The following is a 17,125-nucleotide window of genomic DNA, read 5'->3' on the forward strand; positions in this document are numbered from 1 at the left end:
TCAGTCTCAGGGGCATTGGAAAAACCTTCGGCCTCAGTGTCTCAACCGCTCCTGGGCTCGGACATCATGTCGGTTCAAGGGGCCCAAGAACTACTTCCTCCAGTGGACGTGGTTCCCTAGGCAGGGGACATAGAACCCGCCCCTCTTCCTGGGCTGGCCGCCACCACCTCATTGCCTGATGAGGCAGTAGCTGACCTGTTGCAGACTGTGCCTCAGGATGATGTCAGAGCCCACCAGGAGCTGCTTAAACGGGTGGCAACCAACCTGGGACTGCAGGCGGAGGAGATGTCCGAACCCACGGATTCCCTATTTGATGTCTTTCGGCTGCAGCCCTGGCAAAGGGGCTCTACCCATGCACAATGGGGTAGTAAAGATTGTAAAAGCCCTGTGGCAGACCCCATCATCCCTGCCACCCATGTCTAAGTGGGCAGAGTGCAAATACTATGTTTCTGCAAAGGGTTTTGAGTACTTATATACATAGCCCTCTCCCGGGTCTCTGGTGGTCGCGGCTGCCAACTAGCACGAAAGGCAGGGGCAGTCCTACTCAACCCCCAAAAAATTAAGATGCCAAACGACTTGATCTGTAGGGCAGGAAAATTTATTCTAAAGCAAGCCTACAGCTTTACATCACAAACCACCAGGCTCTGCTCGGCAGGTATCACTTCAATGTATGGCAGTCCACAGCCAAGTTTGCTAATTCACTCCCGGAGGACGCCAAACGGAAGTTCGATGCCACACTAGAGGAAGGCAGGGCAATTGAAAGAGTCTCCCTCCAGGCTGCCTCAAACATGGCAGACTCTGCAGTGGCCATGAGAAGGACATCATGTCTTCAATCATCTAGTCTGTTGGCGGAGGTCCAACAGTCTATTCAGGACCTCCCATGCGACGGCTTGGCCCTGTTTTCTGAACAAACAGACAGCAGATTACACGGCCTAAAAGACTCAAAGGCCACTCTTTGCTCGCTGGGCCTGTACACTCCAGCCCATGCTAGAAAGAGATTTAAACCTCAGCAAATGCAGAGGTTGATGGGCCAGACCAGAGTGGAGTCGTACTGCAGAAAGAGATGGGGATATAGGCGTCACCAAGGCCAATTGCCTGTTGTGGGGGCTCATTTGGGCTCGAGCCGTGCCCCTCCCAAAAACAAGCCGTCATTTTGAGGGGACGCTCGAGGACAACCTCCCAGCCTGCAACCAGGATCTGTCTCACCCTTTATTTTCCCACCATTTGCTACCTTTCCTCCTGGCTTGGACCACCATAACTACGGACAGCTGGGTCCTCAATACAGTGGCAGTGTGATATATCCTCCAATTTTGTTCTATCCCCCCTTCCTACACCCTTCCCCATCTCTCCTCAGGGACCCTTCTCATGAGCAATTGCTCGCCCAGAAAGTGCAAGCCCTCCTGTGGCTGGGAGCCATGAAGGAAGTGCCAGCAGAATGAATTGGGAAAGGTTTTTACTTCTGGTACTTTCTGATTCCGAAGGCCAAAGGGGCGCTACAGCCATCCTGGACCTACAAGACCTCAAAAAGTATCTCGAGAAGTTGAAGTTCTGCATGGACTCCCTGGCCTCCATCATCCCCTCCCTGGATCCTGGAGACTGATATGCTGCCCTCGACCTAAAAGAAGCTTACTTTCATATCTCAATATTTCGCGGCCACAGGAGATTTCTACGTTTTGTGGTCGGTCAGACACATTACCAGTTCTACAAGGACAAGGTGCAGCTGCGGCCCTATCTTGCCTTCCTGCCAAAGGTGGTGTCGCACTTCCATGTCAGTCAGGATATCTTCCTCGGAGTGTTCTTTCTCAAGCCTCACACGACCAATGAGGATAGATTTGGAGTTCATCCAGCCCTTCTGCAGATCAGCTCAGCTCTTTATTGCAATAGCTGACAGGATGAAGGGTCTTCCGGTGTCCCTTCAGAGGATTTCAGACTGGATCACCACCTGCATCCGCACTTGTTACAAGTTGGCATAGGCTGTACCTCCACAGATAGTGAAGGCCCACTCACCTAGGGATCAGGCATCTTCAGCTGCCTTCTTGGCACATGTTCCTATCCAGGACATCTGCAGGGTTGCCACATGGTCTTCGGTACACACATTCACCATGCGTACCCCCTTACCCAGCAGGCCAGAGATGACGCTGGATTTGGCAAAGCTGTGTTAAAATCGACACAGCCTGACCGCCTCCAGAGGTACTACTTGGGAGTCACCTACAATGGAGTGGGCCTGAGCAATCACTTGAAAAACGGTTGCTAATCTTTTGCTACTGTTCTTCGAGATGTATTGCTCATGGCCATTCCATGACCCACCCTCCTTCCCCGCTGTCAGAGTTCTGGCTAGAAGGAACTGAGGGAGGGAGGGGGCTGGCAGAACCCTTATACCAGCGCATACGCGCGTCACTCCAGAGGGCACCAGAGCCGGTCCCCTACGGAGACCACTGAGGCAAAAACTACCGGCACCAGAGCCCGTGGCGAGCACACACACCTACAATGGCATGGACACGAGCAGCACATCTCAAGAACAACGGTTACGAAAGGCTAGTAACTGTTTTTTCTTACCCACAGTATGCAGAGTTCTCTATTGTAGCAGAGCAGCCCAGCAATACAGCCTTAAAATTGCCTGTCACTGCCTTGGAGTTAACAAGTTACCATAGACCACTGGGAATCTGTGACTGACATTGTTTCTGGGCTCTCTGCCCCAGCTGTGCATGGGATGCTAAGGGCATTGTTACTGGGAACAGGTTCTTCCTGCGCGCTCCCCACTTGCCCACCTCCAGGGCATGTTGAATCTGTCAGTCAGGAGCACATGGCCTGAGAGAGGGGGAAATCAGTCTGAATTTGACATCTAAAGGCAGTGTCGTGTCATGTTGTATCTGTGTGCCCACCCCCACCCCCACTTTCTGAAACACAAAGAACTGACCAAAGTCTGGGGGATAGTTCCCAGCCTTCTGTTGTTGGAGCCTTCCCCTCCCCACATAGATTGTTGCCCCCTTTCTTCAGCGTTATGCCCCTCACTCCATTTTCTGTTCAGTTTCTCTGTGGGTTTGTGAATGTGACTCTTTATTTTGTTTTTGTTCTCTCTCTCCATCCCTTTTCAACTCCCCAAACGCACACACACACACGCTCTCTGCTGCCATATGGCCAGGAAGGGAGAACATTGGAGGTGGGGAGCAAAGAGGGAGTTGATGGTTCACAACTCTGTGGGCAGGCCATGACAAGTGTGTTCCCCTCCCCTTCAACTTTGGGAATCCCAGGTCTGGTGTGAAAACTTAGCCCAAATCGCGCTGCAGCGTCCTGATTTGAAACCGTTTGTGGAGTCCCATGTCCATCGTCCCAGCCTGCTTCTGGGCTCCTGTTCCATCCAGCCATAGGGCCTGGCAAACTTCAGTTGCATCACTTCTGGGTTCAGGCTGAGTCCTGGGCTCAGCTGTGGGAGGAAATGTGGGTCCCTCTGGCAGCAGGAATGTTTTCAGAGGGAAATGAGGAAAGGCTGAAGCGCAACCAAAGTGTAGTCACTGCAGGCAGGAAAACAAGTTACTGCAAGAACTTCAAAAAACAGAGTATAGGGCCAAGCTCCCCCACCGCCTGCCACTTGCAGGGATTTGACCATATGAGATTCACTCACCCTCCTGATCCTGCTATAGACCTGCCTTGCTGAATGTTCCCTCGCAGAATGCCTGGTGGGACATTCATTCTAATCCCAGATCTGGCACTCTGGTTAACTCGTGCACAGGAATAAGATTCCTGTTGCAGTCCCTTAGAGGGACACCCTGTACTTCCATGGTATCTCCATAGATCCTCTCCAGAGGGCACTGGGACTGGTGTAAACCAAATCAAGCAAACTCTGGCCCAGGAATGTGTGCTCTCAGCAAATCCAGCTGGTCTGTGTTACTAGTTAGGAACAATTTATTAAAATAAAAAAACAACAAAAAACAAGGTCTTGAGTTTGCAAACAATCAGTGAAATTCCTCAGCAAAGGCTTGAAGCTCAAGGCTTGAAGAGGTGTCTTCCAGCCACTTCAGGCACAGCTTTGTCTCCCTTGGCTTCAGCGGGCTGTGGAAAGAGTGCAGGAATACATTTTGCTGGGCTCAGGAAGGCAGCTAATGCTACCATTATATCTCACTAGCTGTTCCCAGCATTGTCTGCTCCTGGGCACAGACATTCAGCTCCCATCCATTCCCTGGCAGGCCCAGGCAGCTCAGTAATCAGACCAAAACTTTGTTGTCCATCAGGTTTCATTCCGTTATCATTGCCAGCTGTATTCGGAGTGGAGAAGGACCAATCAGAAAGTCCGCTTAATGATTCCGGACTCCAAGAGCCCTTATCCTCTCCAGCATTCCCTGCTCTCCACCAAGCTTATGAAGAAGAATGCAGATGAAACAACTGTGTGAGTTATCCCATGCCAGATATCCTCCGAATAGGGCAGCTGTGAGCAAGGCGAGGACGAGAGCGGCTTTGCAGGAATGTCGGCAGAGAAGCGGATTGAATCTTTTTCTGCGGACAAGGTGTGTGACAGCTGCAGCGACCTGGCAAAACAATCATCCCAACCAAAGGGACTTTGCACTCAGCAAGTACTTTAGTTTGAGGCAAACAAACAGATGATAAACATTTGACTGTGTGAGATGGCCCCAAAGGGCTCTGAATCCACAGAGACAGAAAGCCAGATGTGTTTATCTGCCAGAATTCTTTCTTAAAACTAAATACATTAAGTGGAAAAAAATCCCTCTATATAGCTATATATAAATATTATTTTTAATGGCCATGCATATTGTGTTTCAGTCCTTTTGTGTTGATATAGACATTTTTCTAAGCTTCAGTATAGAAGCTGGCAGCCTGATCTCATTCAGAGGTTGAATCTGTGCCATTTCTCAAAATGAGCATATAAAGAACACTTCTCATTGGACATTGCTAAAAGTTCCTGTCTCCTTTGCACTAAATGGATTTTGAGATCATTGCAGCAGGTTTTCTCCTTTGTTTTCTGTAGTGGTGGTATTGTCCTTTTGGCAAGGTTGTGTGTGCTTTTAATAATTATTATAATCCCAGAAGGAGTAAAATGACATAATACTGAATGGAGATATTTTGTATTGTAAAATACTGTAATCTTGCAAATTTCACAATGTTTCAGAATATGAAAACTCTCACTTGAAGCTGTGAGCTCATAAAATATGAAATTATCACTTTATCCCTAGGACTCTGCTGTGTTCAGCTGTTGGTATACTATTACTCCTGCTAAACATAACACAGTGACTGACTCCAGGTGCTAAGACGATATGATCCTAAAAATCACTGCATGGGCCAGAGACAGCCCATTCAGGAGCCCCTCATGTGCTTAAAACCCTCTAAAGGCTGAGAGAGGAGCTGTCGCCACCCCCAAAAGAGCCGAGTTGGGTTCTCAGTGGCTAATGTATTCTGTTCATGTTCCCTAAGATCAACATGTGCCCTGCTAGAAGTCTGAGATACACTACCATTAGCTCCTGCGTGGATCTCACGGGACATATTCATGTTCTGCATCCCAAGCAGCAGGGAGGGAAACCGTCAGGACTCCCTGCGTAGTGACCTTCCATGCACACAGCCCCTGGGGCTGCTATTTGGAGAGTCACTGGAATTGCTGCCTGGACAATCAATGGCCCTAACTCAGGTATTTTCATGGGTTTTCAGGGCTGAATGGACTCCCAGGTCACTCTCTAGTCCAGGGCACGGGTTTCTCCTCTTGCCACCCAGTGCATCCAGTTGCCTCTGCAATAAGCTTAGCAAATAGCCCTTGACACCTTGCAGTGGAAGATCTGCCAAGGGATTTCCAGCAACTCTTCGTTCATAGCTAGTGTAAATGTTCCTCTTCCTGGCTTTGGCCTTCAGTCCTTGCCTCATCCTCTTCCACCTCCCACTTCTGTGAGCCTCAAACAATCCCTCCTCTATTTAATATTCTACTGTACACAGTGCCAGTCTGCAGGTGTTCAGTAACCATGGTCCAAGCGAATGCAGCCTGGCAAGTGCTCTGATTATAGAGAGCTATTTCGGAGAGCAATATTCTGAGATCCAAATACTGCAACTATTAAGAGAAATAGCAAAGAGTAGGCAGGTTTGAATTATCGAGCTGTACTTGCATCCATGCATCATGATTCTGAGACTCGAGTTGCTGAACTCAGAGGTGGAATTTAGCTTGGATAGCACAGTTCTGAGCCTTAGTCCCATAGTTCCCAAATTGCTGGATTCTAAATCCAACCTGCCCTTTTCCGTTCTCTCTCCAGCCTGGCTGAGCTGGATCCTTTTGCCAGAGCAGCCCCTCTCCCCTCCCTGGCTTTCGGTTTGGATCAAATTAAAAAAATCCTTGATGGGCAATGCTTGCCTAACTGATCATATGAAATGCTCAGCTCTCTCTCCTGGGGTCGATGGTTCCATGTGGCCAGGGCTTTGCTGTGTGGCTGGCTTCCCTCCTGTGTCTGCCTTGCACTATTCATTGGTGATTGGGTGGTAGGTTACTGTGGGACATCTTTCACTCTTTTCTCCCAGGGTTTGGTGCGGGTTTGTGCATGTTCCCATCACTGATTGAGGGAAAGTCTCTTCTCTCGTCTGATAGCTCCTTGGTACCTGGGACAATAGTTCTCTCCTTTGTCACATCCACACAGTACAGAGGCTTTGCTCCCCTCTTCCCACTGCTGCCTTTCTCCCCAGCTTCCTGGGAAGGCCCTTGTCTCTTCCCTTCTGCTGGTTATCCTTCAGTCTAGACTCTCCAAGGAGGCTGGCATACCCTGTTGAATTCCTTACAGCCCTGGTGAGACGTGAAAGGCTCCTTCAGCAGAGGTGCAATCTGAGGGGCTTGTGGGTGGCTTCACAATAGTAATCAAAATCCTGTTAGTGTTTGTGCGAAATCACGAGGAGCCCATTCAGACTCCTAGCAGCTCCTAAATGCAGCTGCAGGCTGCTCCACAGGTTTGGCCAGGTCTCTCTAGTGCTTTCCAAGAGCCACGTGAACTCACTGACACTGACTGCACGGTTATTGGAAAAGCACAGCCACACTTCCAGGCTTAACTGCTCTTAAGTAGTAGCTGCCTCCCGCTCCTTGCAGTTTTCTGCATTAGTGTGTTGTACATGTTCCCCCGGGGTGTGAGATCTGGTTACAGCCATTCACTGTGCAGACACCTGTGTCTTGGGTGCATTTTTCTCCAAATGTGTTCCCTTTTATTTGACCTCCCCAGATCCAACCAGCCCCTGGGAGGTGGTTCCTTTGACACATCTAGCACAGACGTAAGTCTCAAAATTCAGCTCACAGTCATATGTGCATTCATGATAATAGTAAATAAATAGCAAATAAATTGGTTAGTCTCTAAGGTGCCACAAGTCCTCCTTTTCTTTTTGCGAATACAGACTAACACGGCTGCTCCTCTGAAACATGATAATAGTAATGACTCTAATGTAACCAGTCTTTCAAATAGAAACCCAGCGTTGATACAAATCTGCAACTGTGAAACCTGGGAGTCCCTCTCTTGGGTGATGGGGGTGGCTGATCCTCTCCCATGGAAGTGTAGCTTTATTTTCTCTCTGCAGCCTTGTATTTATAGTACTTTCCAAGTAATCTGAGTTGTTGCATGTGCCCCTGTAAAATGGTGATACCCACTTTTGAATCCTCTAGGGCCTCCTCCTTCCCAGCGGAGACATTTAGCTCTTGTGGAGTCTGGAAAATCAGCGTCTCTGCTCTCGCACGTTTTAGTGTCCCGGAGGAAATACACCGTGTGATTATGTAAATAAAAGTGAAACAACTTTTGTGGTTGTTGTGTTGTTATTGGAAGAGGCAGGATGTGCTCAGTGACAAATGCTTGCTGGAAAGAAACAGCCTTCCAGTCTCACTTACCAGGCCATGATTTAGAGCACTGTGAAGACTGTCGCAGCCCTGCTTCTGTAAAGCTCCAGAGTTTCAAAACCTATGCTGCTAGGCTGCAGCTGAAAGCTGCCTTCTGCCTAAAGGCACCACACACAAGCCCCTTCCTCGGCTTCAGAGTCCAGAACAACTCAACGGAGGACGAAGGCCATACTGGTTAAAAAACCAACCTGGTTTAGAAGGGAAGTGTTGGCAACTCTAAAAAAATGACGTAACAAATGGAAGAAAGGGGAAGTTGATAGTAATGAATATAAATCAGAAGTTAGGACTGAAAAGGGACATAAAGAGAAATCTGTGGCCAGCAGAGTTAAGGATAATAAGGAAGAGTTTTTAAAATATATTAGGAACAAAAAGAAACCTGGCAATGATATTGGTCTATTACTAGATGGAAATGGTAGAATTATCAATAATGCAGAAAAGGCAGACGTGTTCAATAAATATTTCTGTTCTGTATTTGGGGGAAAAACATGATACAGTCTCATCATATGGTGGTAACACTCTTTCCCTTGCACTAGTCTCTCTGGAGGATGTTAAACAGCAGTTACTGATGTTAGATATTTTTAAATCACCGGGCCTAGACAACTTGCACCCAGGAGTTTTAAAAGAGCTGGCGGAGGAGCTCGCTGGATTGTTAATGTTGATTTTCAGTAAGTCTTAGAGCACTGGGGAAGTTCCAGAAGACTGGAAGAAAGCTAATGTTGTGCCAGGTTTTAAAAAGGGTAACCAGGATGACCTGGGTAGGTGTAGGCCTTTCAACCTGTCGTCAATTCCAGGCAGGATAATGGAGCAGCTGATGCGGAATTCAATAAAGAAGTAAAGTAGGCTAATGTAATTAATGCAAATCAGCATGGGTTTATAGTAAATAGATCCTGTCATACTAACTTGATACTTTTTTATGAGATTATAAAGTTTAGTTGATAAAGGTAATAGTGTTGACATAATATACTTAGACTCCTGCAAGGCATTTAATTTGGGGCTGCTCAATATTTTGGTTAAAAAACGAGAGTGATATGAAATTAACATGGCACATACTACATGGATTAAAAACTGGCTAAGTGATAGGTTTCAAAATGTATTTGTAAATTAGGAGTCCTCATCGAGAGGCTATTTCTCCAATGGAGCCCTGCAGCAATCAGTTCTTGGCTGTATGCTATGCCACTAGCAACGACCTTGAAGGAAATAAAATCATCACTGATAAAGTTTGCTGACGACACAAAAATTGGGGGAGTGGCAAATAATAGCGAGCAAGTCACTGATTCAGAGCGATCTGGATTGCTTGGAAATTGGGTGCAAGCAAATAATACGGGTTTTACTATGGCTAAATGTGAATGTGTAGAATCGTAGGACTGAAAGGGACCTCAAGAGGTCATCTAGTCCAGTCCCTTCCACTTAAGTCAGGACTAAGTATTATCTAAGGGCATGTCTACACTACAAAGTTAGGTCGAATTTATAGAAGTCAATTTTTTAGAAAGCAATTTTATACAGTCGATTGTGTGTGTCCCCACTTAAGACCATTAAGTCGGTGGAGTGTGTCCACAGTACTGAGGCTAGTGTCGACTTCTGGACAGTTGCACTGTGGGTAGCTATCCCACAGTCTCTGCCGCCCATTGGAGTTCTGGGTTGAGATCCCAATGCCTGATGGGGCAAAAAATATTGTCACGGGTGGTTCTGGGTACATGGCATCAGGTCCCCCATCCCTCCCTCCCTCCCTGAAAGCAACAGCAGACAATCGTTTCGCGCCTTTTTTTCCTGGGTTACCCGTGCAGACGCCATACCACCGCAAGCATGGAGCCCACTCAGCTCGCCGTCACCGTATGTGTCCTGGGTGCTGGCAGATGTGGGACTGCATTGCTACACAGCAGCAGCTCATTGCCTTGTGGCAGCAGACGGCGCAGTACAACTGGTATCTGTCCTGGTCGTCTTCTGGGTGCTCTTGGCCGGCCTCGGTGAGGTTGGTCGTGGTGCCTGGGCAGATATGGATGCTCCTGACAGATCTCGGTAAGGTCTGTTGGGGCGCCTGGGCAGATATGGGTGCTCCTGGCAGACCTCAGTGAGGTCTGTCAGGGGTGCCTGGACATAAATGACTCAGGTCATTCTCTTTGTTAAGTTTTGTCTAATGGAGATTCAGTCCTGCCTGGAATATTGGCAGAGGGATAGCTCAGTGGTTTGAGCATTAGCCTGCTAAACCCAGGGCTGTGAGTTCAATCCTTGAGGGGGGCCATTCTGCTTCAGGCTGCTTTCCCAGCCAGCAGAACTGCTGCTATCAAGGGTAGTGACCCTGGGAAATGTGCAGGTCATAGTGGATGGCTTTGCTGCAATGGGATTCCCTAACTGTGGTGGGCGACAGACGGAAGGCATATCCCTATCTTGGGACCGGACCACCAAGGCAGCCAGTACATAAACCAAAAGGGGTACTTTTCAATGGTGCTGCAAGCACTGGTGGATCACAAGGGACGTTTCACCAATATCAACGTGGGATGGCCGGGAAAGGTACATGACGCTCGCATCTTCAGGAACTGTGGTCTGTGGGAATGGCTGCAGCAAGGGACTTACTTTCCAGACCAGAAAATAACCATTGGGGATGTTGAAATGCCTATAGTTATCCTTGGGGACCCAGCTTACCCCTTAATCCCATGGCTCATGAAGCCATACACAGGCAGCCTGGACAGTAATAAGGAGCTGTTCAACTACAGGCTGAGCAAGTGCAGAATGGTGGTAGAATGTGCATTTGGACGTTTAAAAGCGCGCTGGTGTAGTTTACTGACTCGCTTAGACCTCAGCGAAACCAATATTCCCACTGTTATTACTGCTTGCTGTGCGCTCCACAATATCTGTGAGAGTAAGGGGGAGACGTTTATGGCAGGATGGGAGGTTGAGGCAAATCGTCTGGCCGCTGATTACGCGCAGCCAGACACCAGGGCGGTTAGAAGAGCACAGCAGGGTGCGCTGCGCATCAGAGAAGCTTTGAAAACCAGTTTCATGACTGGCCAGGCTACAGTGTGAAAGTTCTGTTTGTTTCTCCTTGATGAAAACCCACCCCCTTCGTTCACTCTTCTTCCCTGTAAGCCAACTGCCCTCCCCTCCCCCCTTTGATCACCACTTGCAGAGGCAATAAAGTCATTGTTGTTTCAAATTCATGCATTCTTTATTAATTTGTCATACAAGTGGGGAATAACTGCCAAGGTAGCCCAGGAGGGGTGGCGTAGGAGGGAAGCACCGGGTGGGGTAGTGGAGGAGGGGAGGATGGAAGTACCATCCCTGACAGGTGTTTTTCTAACCAGCTCTTAAAAATCTCTAATGACAGAGATTCCACAACTTCCTAGGAAATTTATTCCAGTGCTTAACTACCCTGACAACACGTTTTTCTGAATGACCAACCTAAACTGCCTTTGCTGCAATTTAAGCCCATTACTTCTTGTCCTATCCTTAGAGGTTAAGAAGAACAATTTTTCTCCATCGTCCTTGTAACAACTTTTTATATACAGTACTTGAAAACTGTTATCATGTCCCCACTCTGTCTTCTCCAGACTAAACAAACCTAATTTTTTCAATCTTTCCTCATAGGTCATGTTTTCTAGATCTTTAATAATTTTTGTTTCTCTTCTCTGGACCTTCTCCAATTTGTCCACATCCTTCCTGAAATATGGCGCCCAGAACTGGACACTGTATGTGTGCAACTGATTGTTCCTTACTAAGTGGAGTACTTGGCATTTGTTATTATTGAATTTCATCTTATTTACTTCAGACCATTTCTCCAGTTTGTCCAGATCATTTTGAATTTTAATCCTATCCTCCAAAGCACTTGCAACCCCTCCCAGCTTGGTATCATCCGCATACTTTACTCTCTGTGTACTCTCTGTGCCATTAGCTAAATTATTAATGAAGATATTGAACAGAACTGGACCCAGAACTGATCCCTGGAGGACCCCACTTGATATGTCCTTCCAGCTTGACTGTGAACAACTGATAACTACTCTCTGGCAACAGTTTTCCAACCAGTTCTGCACTCACCTTATAGTAGCTCCATCTAGGTTGTATTTCCCTATGTTGTTTATGAGACGGTCATGCGAGACAGTTTCAGAAGCCTTACTAAAGTCAAGATATATCACATCTACCACTTTTCCCCTTCCACAAGGCTTGTTACCCTGTCAAAGAAACCTAGTAGGTTGGTATGACAGGATTTGTTCTTCACAAATCCATTCTGACTGTTATTTATCACCTTATTATCTTCTTGGTGTTTGCAAATTGATTGCTTAATTATTTGCTCCATTATCTTTCCAGGTACAGAAGTTAAACTGACAGGTCTGTAATTCCCCAAGTTGTCCTTATTTCCCTTTTTATAGATTGGCACTATATTTGCCCTTTTCCAGTCTTCTGGAATCTCTCACATCTTCCATGACTTTTCAGAGATAATCACTAATGGCTCAGATATCTCCTCAGTCCGCTCCTTGAGTATTCTAGCATGTATTTCATCAGGCCCTGGTGACTTGAAGACATCTAACTTGTCTAAATTATTTTTAACTTGTTCTTTCCATATTTTAGCCTCTCATCCTACCTCATTTTCACTGCCATTCATTATGTTAGACGTCCAATTGCTACTAATCTTTGTGGTGAAAAGCAAACCAAAAAAGTCATTTAGCACATCTCCCATTTCCACATTTTCTGTTATTGTTTTCCCCCCACCCCCATTGAATAACAGGCCTACCCTATCCTTTGTCTTCCTCTTGCCTCTAATGTATTTGTAGAATGTTTTCTTGTAATCTCGTTTTGTGCCTTGGCCTTTCTAATTCTGTCCCTACATACTTGTGTTGTTTGTTTATATTCATCTTTTGTAATTTGACCTAGTTTCCACTTTTTGTAGGACTCTCTTTTGAGTTTCAGGTAATTGAAGATCTCCTGCTTAAGCCAGGGTGGTCTCTTGCCATACTTCCTATCTTTCCTATGTAGTGGGATAGTTTGCTCTTGTGTCCTTAATAATGTCTCTTTGAAAAACGGTCAACTCTCTTGAACTGTTTTTCCCCTTAGACTTGCTTCCCATGGGATCTTACCTACCAACTCCCTGAGTTTGCTAAAGTCTGCCAACTTCCTGATGCAAGTGCTGGAGGAACCAACTAGGGGCCATGCTCCTCTTGACCTGCTGCTCACAAACAGGGAGGAATTAGTAGGGGAAGTAGAAGTGGGTAGCAACTTGGGCAGTAGTGACCATGAGATGGTCAAGTTCAGGATCCTGACAAAAGGAAGAAAGGACAGCAGCAAAATATGGACCCTGGACTTCAGAAAAGCAGGCTTTGATTCCCTCAGGGAACTTATGGGCAGGATCCCCTGGGAGGCTAATATGAGGGGGAAAGGAGTCCAGGAGAGCTGGCTGTATTTTAAAGAAGCCTTACTGAGGGTACAGGAACAAACCATCTCAATGTGCAGAAAGAATAGCAAATATGACAGGCGACCAGCTTGGCTTAACAGTGAAATCTGTGGTGAGCTTAAACACAAAAAGGAAGCTTACAGAAAGTGGAAACTTGGTCAGATGACTAGGGCGGAGTATAAAGATATTGCTCGAGCACGCAGGGGTGTAATCAGGAAGGCCAAGGCACAACTGGAGTTGCAGCTAGCAAAGGATGTGAAGGGTAACAAGAAGGGTTTCTACAGGTATGTTAGCAAAAAGAAGAAGGTCAGGGAAAGTGTGGGATCCTTAGTGAATGGGGGAGGCCACCTAGTGACAGATGATGTGGAAAAAGCTGAAGTACTCAATGTTTTTTTTTGCCTCGGTCTTCACAGACAAGGTCAGCTCCCAAACTGCAGCACTGGGCAACACAGTATGGGGAGGAGGTGAGCAGCTCTCAGTGGTGAAAGAACAGGTTAAGGACTATTTAGAAAAGTGGGACATGCACTAGTCCATGGGGCCAGATGCAATGCATCCAAGGGTGCTGAGGGAGTTGGCTGATATGATTGCAGAGCCATTGGCCATTATCTTTGAAAACTCGTGGTGATTGGGGGAGGTCCTGGACGATTAGAGAAGGGCAAATATAGTGCCCATCTTTACAAGAGGGAAGAAGGAGAATCTGGGGAACTACAGACTCCTCAGTCCCTGGCAAAATCATGGAGCAGGTCCTCAAGGAATCCATTTTGAAGCACTTGGAGGAGGGGAAGGTGATCAGGAACAGTCAACATGGATTCACTAAGGGCAAGTCATGCCTGACCAACCTGATTGCCTTCTATGATAAGATAACTGGCTCTGTGGATTGGATAAATGGACTATAAGGAGGATAGAAAGCTGGCTAGATTGTTGGGCTTGATGTCTACTTGTCAGCTGACATCAAGCGGAGTGCCCTAGGGGTTGGTCCTGGGGCTGGTTTTGTTCAACATCTTCATTAATGATCTGGATGATGGGATGGATTACACCCTCAGCAAGTTTGTGGGTGACACTAAGCTGGAGGGAGAGGTAGATATGTTGGAGGGTAGGGATAGGGTCCAGAGTGACCTAGACAAAGTGAAGGATTGGGCCAAAAGAAATCTGATGAAATTCAACAAGGACAAGTGCAGAGTCCTGCACGTAGGATGGAAGAATCCCGTGCAATGCTCCAGGGTGGGGACTGACTGGCTAAGCAGTTCTGCAGAAAAGGACCTAGGGATTACAGTGGACAAGAAACTGGATATGAGTCAACGGTGTGCTCTCGTTGCCAAGAAGGCTAACTACATATTGGGCTGCAATAGTAGGAGCATTGCCAGAAGATCGAGGGAAGTGATTATTCCCCTCTATTCGGCACTGGTGAGGCCACATCTGGAGTATTTCACCCAGTTTTGGGCCCCACACTACAAGAAGGATGTGGAAAAGTTGGAAAGAGTCCAGCGGAGTGCAACAAAAATTATTAGGGGGCTGGAGCACATGACTTATGAGGTGAGGTTGAGGGAACTGGGCTTATTTAGTCTGCAGAAGAGAAGTGTGAGGGGGGCTTTGATAGCAGCTTTCAACTACCCAAAGAGGGGTTCCATAGAGGATAGAGCTAGGCTGTTCTCAGTGCTGGCAGATGACAGAACGAGGAGTAATGGTCTCAAGTTGCAGTGGGGGAGGTCTAGGTTGGATATTAGGAAAAACTATTTCACTAAGAGGGTGGTGAAGCACTGGAATGGGTTACCTAGGGAGGTGGTGGAATCTCCGTCCTTAAAGGTTTTTAAAGCCTGGCTTGACAAAGCCCTGGCCGGGATGATTTAGTTGGTGTTGGTCCTTCTTTGAGCAGGGGGTTGGACTAGATGACCTCCTGAGGTCTCTTCCAACCCTAATCTTCTATGATTCTGTGATTCCTTGAAATCCATTATCTTTATTTTGCTGTTCTCCCTCCTACCATTTCATGATCACTTTCACCCAAGCTGCCTTCCTCCTTCAAAATCTCAACCAGTTCCTCCCCATTTGTCAAAATCAAATCTAGAACAGCCTCTCCCATAGTAGCTTTCTCCACCTGAAATAAAAAATGATCTCCGATACATTCCAGTAACTTGTTGGAACTGCTCCTGTAGCTCAAGCAGTAGATGTGTGCGCTCTGCTTCTGCGGGGCCTGGGTTCAAATCCTGCTGACAAACCATGGGGTTGGGGGGAGGGGATAGCTCAGTGGTTTGAGCATTGGCCTGCTAAACCCAGGGTTGAGAGTTCAATCCTTGAGGGGGCCATTTAGGGATCTGGGGCAAAAATTGGGGATTAGGTTCTGCTTTGAGCAGAGGGTTGGAGGTCCCTCCGGAGGTCCCTTCCAACCCTGATATTCTGTGATTATCTGTTCCCTTCTCTGTTGTTTTCCCAACAGATGTGTGGGTGGTCCCCCCTCACCATCAAATGCTGTAGTTTGGATGATTTTGTTAGTTGTTTAAAAAAAGCTTGATCCACCTCTTCTTCCTGGTTAAATGGTCTGTAGTACACCTTTCTATGACATCACCCTTGTCTTTTACCCCTTCTGTCCTTACCCAGATACTTTCAACACGTCTTTCTCTTATTTCTATCTCAACCTCAATCCAAGTGTATACATTTTTGATATACAAGGCAACATCTAGGAACAAAGAATGTAGACCATGCTTACAGGATGGGGGACTCTGTCCTAGGAAGCAGAGACTCTGAAAAAGATTTGGGGGTCATGGTGGATAATCAGCTGAACGTGAGCTCCCAATGCAATGCTGTGGCCAAAAAAGCTAATGTGATCCTGGGATGCATAAATGGGAAACTTGAGTCGGAGTAGAGAGGTTGTTTTACCTCTGTATTTGATACTGGTACAACTGCCTATGGAATACTGAGTCCTGGTTTGGCGTCCAAAATTCCAGAAGGATATTGATAAATTGAAGAGGGTTCAGAGAAGAGCCATGGGAATGATTAAAGGATTAGAAAACCTGCCTTATAGTGATAGACTCAAAGAGCTCAGTCTGTTTAGCTTCACAATGGCTGGAAGTTGAAGCTAGACAAATCCAGACTGGAAATAAGGTATAGATTTAACAGTGAGGGCAATTAGCCACTGGAACAATTTACCAAATGGCGTAGTGGATTATCCATCATGGGCAATTTTTAAATCAAGACTGGATGTTTTTCTAAATGAGCTGCTCTAGGAATTATTTTGGGGCAGTTCTCTGGCCTCTTCTGTACACAAGGTCAGCCTACATGATCACAATGATCCCTTGTGGCCTTGAAATCTGAGTCTCCTCAGCGCAATGCCAGGAGCTGTCTGACAGGAACAGTTTCCTCTTTTGTTCCAGACTCTCCCTATTAGCTCTGCTTACACCTTTACACCTCAGTAAAGGTTTCAGAAGTTTCTACGCTTGGCTTAAAACCATGACAGCAACCCTCTGGTCTCTGTTCAAGCAACACATTTACTTGGTGTCCATGCACCCCAGGCATGGGACAAGCTTTTGTTGTACTGAGTGGCCAGAGGGCCTGTGGCCCTGTTTGCACCACAGCTCCAACAGAACCCTGCTCTGCATTGGCCCTACAGGGGAGGGGAAGGGACCAGCATCGTAGCTGCACTACTTCATATGTTCTCCTTATTCCTAGTTCCCCAGCGACTGGGATCCCATAATGCATGCCTCCGTATTTACAAAGGGAGTCCTCTGTATCAGGGACTCCTCCTTCCCCCAGTGCTACTCGTTTTGTGGCACTTCTGCCTGGGGTAAGGGGTCATCCCTTACTGGGGACCGTGTCTAATGCCCAGCACTTGCTGCCCCCTCACCCTCCTGTGCCGTCACGCAGCTAATGGGGGATAAGGGCACACTCTTGTGTTAGCT

General features: G+C 47.1%; 1 protein-coding gene across 1 annotated transcript in view; it reads left to right on the forward strand.

The window, feature by feature from the left end:
* MARCHF2 (membrane associated ring-CH-type finger 2) overlaps nucleotides 1–7,758 on the forward strand; it is an 89,366-nt gene extending 81,608 nt beyond the window's left edge. The window contains exon 5 of the mRNA XM_073324472.1: nucleotides 4,230–7,758. Within this exon, the coding sequence (XP_073180573.1) occupies nucleotides 4,230–4,388 (159 nt within the window). The 3' untranslated portion in view covers nucleotides 4,389–7,758. The remainder of the gene's footprint in view (nucleotides 1–4,229) is intronic.
* The last annotated feature ends 9,367 nt before the right edge of the window (nucleotides 7,759–17,125 follow it).

The sequence above is a fragment of the Lepidochelys kempii genome, chromosome 25 (assembly GCF_965140265.1).
Source record: "Lepidochelys kempii isolate rLepKem1 chromosome 25, rLepKem1.hap2, whole genome shotgun sequence".
In the NCBI taxonomy this organism is placed as follows: domain Eukaryota; kingdom Metazoa; phylum Chordata; order Testudines; family Cheloniidae; genus Lepidochelys; species Lepidochelys kempii.